The 7,500-nt window shown below is 44.2% G+C and overlaps 3 protein-coding genes across 3 annotated transcripts in view; 2 read left to right on the plus strand and 1 right to left on the minus strand.

Annotated features, from left to right (window-relative positions):
* The window catches only part of LOC134195021 (baculoviral IAP repeat-containing protein 8-like), a 940-nt gene extending 196 nt beyond the window's left edge, over nt 1-744 (plus strand). Inside the window, exon 1 of the mRNA XM_062664018.1 lies at nt 1-744. This exon is cut by the window's left edge and continues 196 nt beyond it. Coding sequence (XP_062520002.1) covers nt 1-573 — 573 coding nt within the window. The 3' untranslated portion in view covers nt 574-744.
* A 194-nt stretch (nt 745-938) lies between these two features.
* Nucleotides 939-5,801, plus strand: LOC134194578 (uncharacterized). Its single transcript, XM_062663521.1, has 2 exons — nt 939-1,563; nt 5,265-5,801. The coding sequence occupies exons 1-2, from the start codon at nt 939-941 to the stop codon at nt 5,585-5,587; spliced, it is 948 nt and encodes a 315-aa protein (XP_062519505.1). The 3' UTR covers nt 5,588-5,801.
* Nucleotides 5,802-6,346: 545 nt separating this feature from the next.
* The window catches only part of LOC134194501 (procathepsin L-like), a 1,336-nt gene continuing 182 nt past the window's right edge, over nt 6,347-7,500 (minus strand). The window contains exon 1 of the mRNA XM_062663440.1: nt 6,347-7,500. This exon is cut by the window's right edge and continues 182 nt beyond it. Coding sequence (XP_062519424.1) covers nt 6,487-7,500 — 1,014 coding nt within the window. The 3' untranslated portion in view covers nt 6,347-6,486.

The following is a 7,500-nucleotide window of genomic DNA, read 5'->3' on the forward strand; positions in this document are numbered from 1 at the left end:
TCGTTGCCAGCGAAAACGGTGGAAAATGCGAACAGAACTACGAGTCGTTATCAGATATTTAAGTTTAACTCTGGCGATGAGATACCAGTGTGTGTACAAGCCGGTGGAGGGAAGTTTTACGTCGATCCTGACGAGGAGACTTGGAAATCGTTTCCTCTTGCTTGGTACGGACACGGAAACTTCTTTAACTGCTCGTCGACTAGAGCCGAAGAGGTGTTTCAGTTCAATAGATTTCGAAAGGAGGTCGATAGACGATCAGAGACGAATCGGACTATTGAGAAACTGGAAGAGAGACTGAAGGCCAGTGAGAGTCACAGACGACGCTTGGTGAAGGATGCTCTAGATGTGAAGCAGAGTTTGATTGACTCGAAGAAGTTGAATAGTGACGACGTGACAGCGCTCAGAACGAGGGCTGACGAAATGCTATGTAAAGTGTGTTTTGAGAGTGAGATGGATGTTCTCTTGATGCCGTGCAGACATCTTGTTGTTTGTCAAACGTGTTCGGAGCTCCTAGATGACTGTCCAACGTGCAGAGGCAAAATTAATGCTGTAGAGAGAGTGTACAGAAATTGAGTTTGAAGTATTGTAGCTAGAAATACGTTTTGGTCAAAGAATCACTTTTAGGGAGATTTTTGTTTTGTTAACCGGTTGATTACTAGTTTGTATATGCATTGCATTATAGCTACTAGGGTGCCTGAAACAAAGCACATGTGTTTAATTAACGGCAATCTTTCTATTCAAGAGATAAACTCATACTAAGTAGTCTTTCAACTTGCGCGTGCGCAATACTCTACAAAATGGCAAAGGTAGGTTTTCAACTTGCGCATGCGCAATACTCTACAAAATAGCAAATGTAAATTTTAAGTTGCGCGTGCGCAATACTCTACAAAATGGCAGAAGGTAGAGTTTAAACTTGCGCGTGCGCAGTACGCTACAACATGGCAAGAGTCGAGCGTCTTTTTGGTACAGGCACACAGAAGCCGACCATTTCAGCAGACTTCAAAATCAACACCAATTGGTCGGCTGACGAGTTCAAGACAGAACTGACAAAGTTGTGCAACAGCGAGGACATGAGAATCGTTTGCATCGATTTGGAGGCGAAATCGAATCAAGCGACTGCCGACGTGAAATACTACAGTCAGAGCGTGGAAGAACTCACTGGTGCCCTAGAGAGGAGCAAGGGCCTGGGAGAACCGGTGACAGTAGCACTAGAGAACGCTTTACGTGAGAGGAAAGACAGACTGGATGTAGCAAAGTCACTGAAAGAAAAACTCGTGCAATTTGGCGGGCTCGTCGCTATGAGAGGCGGTGAGTTGAGAGGCATACGTGAAAGGCGAGTGGAACAAGCGAACGAGATTAAAACATACGGGATATCAGAATCCTGCGAGATTTCAATCTCGGCACCGCCCGGGAAGTCACCAAAAGATTATCTTGCAGAGAAGATTAAAAACGGACTGGCGGTCGTTCCTCGTTCGGAGTTGGAGTTGATGTGCAGGAAGCATGACATACCGACGGCTGGTGATACAGACGACAGATTGAGAGATAAGCTAATGTTATACCAAGGTAGGATTCTGGTTTTGTGAAGGTTTGTTATTGTGTGACATATTGTAAGGTAGCCTCATAACCAAGCCCTCTGGTGCGCCTGTAGAGAGGGCCTGGTACACGTTGTCTTCGCATGCCATGATGGGCACATAAATTACCTCGAAATCAGGGTAATGTATGCATGAATGCGAAACTGACGTTGGTTACAATCGCGAGCCAATAATGTCGCGCACAATGGACAACGAAACAACTTCTGTGCATCAGTAGTGGATGAAGCCCAAGGTCAAGGGATCCAACTAGACAATTTTAGACTTTGTTTTTGTGGCAGCTGTTTTGAGTGTCGATTTTGTCGTTCCTCGATGTCTACTCGTATACGTACTGTACTGCAGTCAGGCTGGTTACAGTGTTTGCTTACCGAGAAGGACTGATATGGCTATGTAGTATGAGGTTTTGATATGGCGTTGCATTACGCTCTAAGTAAGCTTAAGCTGTGTAATGTAGAGCTGAAGGAGCAGCAGCTTGTTGTCCTAGAGCACATCTACAACAGAAATAATATACAACGTGTTTGTCTGGCTTCCTACAGGATACGGTAAATCGCTGTGCTATCAATTTATACCATTTATGGTTGACTGTAAGCTAGGGAAATGTGGTGAAGAAGATTGTGGATATGTCGTCATTGTTGTGTCTCCTCTAATATCACTGATGATAGAACAAGTTCAAAGATTACATGAATGCGAAGTTTCCTTTGCCATTCTTGGTGTAGATGTAGGTTCTACTCGCGTTCCAAGGGAACTGCTAGCTAAGGAACACAACCATTTGCTAATTGGGTCTCATTGTGTGCGACATTATTGGCTCAAGATTCTAAACAACGTCGGTTTTGCATGCGTGCATACATTACCACGATTTCCTTCAAAGTTATGCACGCTTGCGAATACAACTTGTACCAGGCCCTCTTCTCCGGGCACGCAAGAGGGCCTGGGTACGAGGCTAATTGTAAGGTAGCCTCGTAGCCAAGCCCTCTCGCGTGCCTATAAAGAGGGCCTGGTACACGTTGTCTTCGCATGCCATGATGGGCACATAAATTACCTCGAAATCAGGGTTATGTATGCATGCATGCGAAACTGATGTTGTTTAGACTCTCGAGCCAATTATGCTGCACGCAATGGACAGCGAAACAGCTGTGCATCAGTAGTGGATGAAGCCCAGGGCCAAGTGATCCAACTAGACAATTTTAGACCTTGTTTTTGTGGCAGCTGTTTTGAGTGTCGATTTTGTTATTCCTTGATGTCTACTCGTATACGTACGGTACAGCAGTCAGGCTGGTTACAGTATTTGCTTACCGAGAAGTACTGCAGCAGAAGTTGCAGCTTATTTTGGGAATTTCTATCTGTACGACAGACGGTCAGATCTGCCAGCTCTGTGCTCGGTGCATTCGAGCTGCAGCAGAATTGAGGGTGCAGGCACATGACAGCCTAGGCTTGAATTTCCAGACCAGAGAGCCCACGAACTCTAGTCTGGACCAAAACGATACTAAAATGATTTCGGAAGTATTTATCAAAAGCGATGCTAAATGGTAGTCTAACAGCGTAGGATTGTTTTACCTAGATCAACATATCATTTGTAAATGCCATGAGATCTCACGAACGAAGAAGAGACGTCTGCCGTGTTTGCAGTGATATCTTGGTGGACGGCATGAAACCATGACTCTTTCATTCTTCGGCAGACCGCTAGCTAGTCTAACCGCTCGACTAGCGAGACTGTACCGCTTGACCAGTTGTCAAAGGTGATGGTCTAGCGACGCTGCTGTGCATGTCCTGTCATCGCAAGCTTGAAAATATCAAAGAACTGAAGCTGAAAACTAAAAGTAAGATGTGTGCGTGCACCAGAGTCTTCATCACTGTTCTGGCGTGCACTTAGCCGCCCATGAGGATTTCACACGCGTGCAATCAGCATTAGTGCACTTAGCATAACCAATTATTGCTAACCAATCAGAAGTTACAATCGACATTCCGGTTGTAAGGAGCTGATTGGCTTAGAAGGCTATTTTCAAAATCATTTTAGTATCAACTTGGTCCAGACTAGAGTTTGCAACCTCTCTGGTCTGGAAGTTTGAGGCTAATGGCAGCCAGGACTAGTATCTAAGTCTAAAAAGCAGACAAAGAACATTACCAGAGACGATCGATGCATCATCCCTTTTGGTGCTGTGCACATGAAGAGTCGCCCCTCTAGCTAAGCACACACTGGCTCCTAGGTATTTGAACTTGTGTACTGTCTGGTCGCTGCGAAAGATGGGTCACTACTGAACACAGAAGCTGTTTCGCTGTCATTGTGTGTGACATATCAGCTTGAAATTTCAAGCAACGTGGGTTCCACTGATACATTGCGCTGGTTTTGAGGTAGTTTATGTGCGCATATGAAAACGTGTACCAGGCCCTCTTCTCCGAACGCAAGCGGTGTCTTGCATTCGGAGAAGAGGGCCTGGTTACGAGGCTAATTGTAAGGGTGCATTGGTACGAAATGTTTGAGATAGTCATGGGGTGCCCATCTGGTGCTATGACGCTTCATGTAGACCAAGACCGATTGAGTCATTGACTCCCACTGGCTAAGCAAAAGTCGGTCTGATGACTGTCTTGAGATCTAGACAGCGGCTGTGATACATACTTCACATACTTTACTAATCATACCTACATAGTCTACTTTATCTGTATGCCCATTGAGTCAAAGCATGCGTAGTGCCAAGTACGTTTTTGGCACTCAAACTTGGGCACCCCTGTAGTCACGTAACTGCACACTGAGAACTGTTAATTAATTAATTAATTAACTATTGTCTTTGAACTGCATTCTTGATGGCATGCCAGGGTACATCATTACTGTCTGCTGTGTGTGTGTGTGTGTGTGTGTGTGTGCACGTGCGTGCGTGCGTGTGTGTGTGTGTGTGTGTGTGTGTGTGTGTGTGTGTGTGTGTGTGTGTGTGTGTGTGTGTGTGTGTGGTCACTGGAGCATGTGCATGCACACGTGTGCAATGTCACAACTAACCAGCTTGCTTAAATTATACATTCAATTGCTAGTTCACTAGCTACTCTAAGCAAAAGAATGTAAGAGCCTTTTGCAAGTGTCTGAATCTTACCCTGGCTGTTGATTTTGTCTCAGAATGATAACCAGAATAAGTTTACTACGTACTTTCAAGCACCACTATGTTTTCAATATTGCTGGCAAGAACTGTCCGTGTCAGGACATGACTGGTATGATCATGAATCATACAGCAACCATTTATAGTATTTTGTATTTAATTGAATCAAAGGCCAAGTCGTATCGCTTAGCATACGTACACATCCACTGAGACTCAATTTGCTGTGCCTGTACTCTACCACTGATTTCATCTGTTTAGTTTTAAGGCCATTCAAGCAATATTACTCGAGGCATGAAACGCCTACTAGGTATAGTAGTGCCGGCCGGTCACGTGACATACGACCAGCTAGGCAACCACATAAAACCTGACCAAGTAAATGTCCCATATGTTTAATATGGTGGACGTGATCAAGCTGCACAGCTATGGCACGCAGAGGGTTTGCACTGTAGTTCTCCTTTATTGTAAATTAGTATCATTATCAATATAAAAATAGTATTTTAGTGTCATTTCTGATCAAACTCATACACTTAACATTAGTGACCCTCACGAATATAAATGTTGATATTTTATTATAAAACAATTTTGTTTGCAGCCACCGATCGCTATGAGATTGATGCAAGATTGACTGTTAGAGAGTTTGAAGTATTTATGAGTTCAATTGATAATTTTGAACTCGCAACAGTTTTAAGAAGGTCGGTGGAGTCTCCCAGGGGCAGAGCCGAGGTAGACAAAGAGAAGACGAACTTACAACTCCTTGAACTACGCGAGGCACTGAAGACAACAGTATCAATTGAGGTGAGGCGTTTGCTGCTCAATGGAATCAAAGAGCGAGAGGCAACCTTGAAACGTCTAGATGAGTTAATTGACAAACTTGGCAAGTTTCTTGTAGTTTTGGATAACAAAGGAGTCAGATGAGTAACATTGGGTGGGCTCTTGATCTTTTGTATGATTTTTCTTATACAGACTGTTGGTATCATTCATCAGTTAATGACATATGTAACAGGACCTTCATTGGTTGTTTATTATGAAAGCAAGCGTTTTATATCAAAATAGAATACTAATAATAGAATACTAATAATAGAATACTAATAATAGAATACTAATAATAGAATAATAAATTAAAACGACTCAAAACGTGAAATGATTGAGCGGTGGTGATGTCTATGATTGAAACACACACACACACACACACACACACACACACACACACACACACACACACACACACACACACACACACTTACTAGGATCTCATGAATCTGTCCAAGTTAGTAGCATCTGTGTATGCATGTGTATTACGTGCTATGGAATGACACTACTTCTATACGCATTGCGTAGAGACTCGTCTTCCTCGGTTACTTTCTCGAATCCACATGCTGTAGCTTACAGCATAGATACGCACTTGTATGACTATTTCTAGCACGTGGTTACACAGGCAACTCTGCTGTGCCTGCACACGTGACACACGTGACTCTTTGCTGTAAAGGTTCTCAGAATTGAGACAACCCTACACATGCTGGCAACGGTCACACAGAGAATGTCCATTGACTTGAATTAATGTGGTTCTAACTAGCCTTGTCTCTGACGTCATTCTTTGCAAACACTACTGAAATTTTGATTTGCTGAAATATACTGAACGTGACAGAAGTATGAGGCAGCAGGAGAGGGTCTGGCTACGAAAGGATCCGGCTAGGCAGGACCAGGATGATGATATTGAATACATACACAATAACATAAACACATTTTTTGACGATTATCAAAACTCCAAGTCACATCACAACAGATTTAGTTTGATTGTTGATGGCTTAGTGACGTCACGACACCACTGCACTTGTTACTCCAGTTTCCACACCACATATGCCTTTTCCTCTCTCCAATTTGAAGTAGCCGTCCATACCCCATTTCATTCCCCAGCTGTTCTTCACCAGCCAATACGGCTTTTCACCAAACAGCACTTTCTCTGTTCCATAGCCGACGAGCAAGACGGCATGATCTGTGTCATTGCCACACAAAAATTTAGGCGGCGACCACACGCCCGAGTGGTAAAACTGGAGAAACTCGGCGTTGATTAGAATAGAGAGGGGACCGCGTGTTACCAACTGTGACATCATTTCTGTTTCCTCTCCTCGAATTGCGACCCAATCGAGAACTCGTAATCCGGGAACAAACTTCATGCTGTCGAGTCTTGCATCACAACTGTCGTTCTTGCGACAGTATGGAGTCGGAGGGCCACATCTCGTTTTGTTGTACTTGCTTGTAGCGCAAGGGTAACACTTGCCGGTCCCACTACAGTAGGGATAGTCTTGCTCGGACTCGAGCCCTCCCATGGTCTTAATATAATCATATGCGAGATACGGCCATCCTCCAAACACTCCACAATCAGCATGCATGTTCTTCGGATCGACCGTGTTATCGCAGTCTACGAGTTGCTCGACAGATAAACTTGTTAAGGTGTGTCCTGCTTTGGCCCATTGGCTCTCGATGTTTTCGATCGTGCTGAATGCCCAGCACGTGCCCACCGTGCCTTGATCTTTCACTGGAGTTACGATTCCTTTCTCACGCCAGTCGAACGAATCAGGAAGGTCAACATCTCTGATGTCCACACGCTGTGCATATCGTTCAGGTGGAAAGGATGATGCACGGCGTTTGGGCATGAGGACCTTGGATTTGAACTCGGACTGAGACATGTCCGCAAACTGATTCAGAGCCAGTTGGTGTCCCTGCATTTTCCTGTTTTCTTCCATAATCATGATTTTGTTTGACTTGAACAATTCGAGTCTCTCCCCAAATTCTTCCATGTTGGCATACTCTTTACTGTACTTTGCCAT

Source organism: Corticium candelabrum, chromosome 19, assembly GCF_963422355.1.
Source record: "Corticium candelabrum chromosome 19, ooCorCand1.1, whole genome shotgun sequence".
Lineage (NCBI taxonomy): Eukaryota > Metazoa > Porifera > Homoscleromorpha > Homosclerophorida > Plakinidae > Corticium > Corticium candelabrum.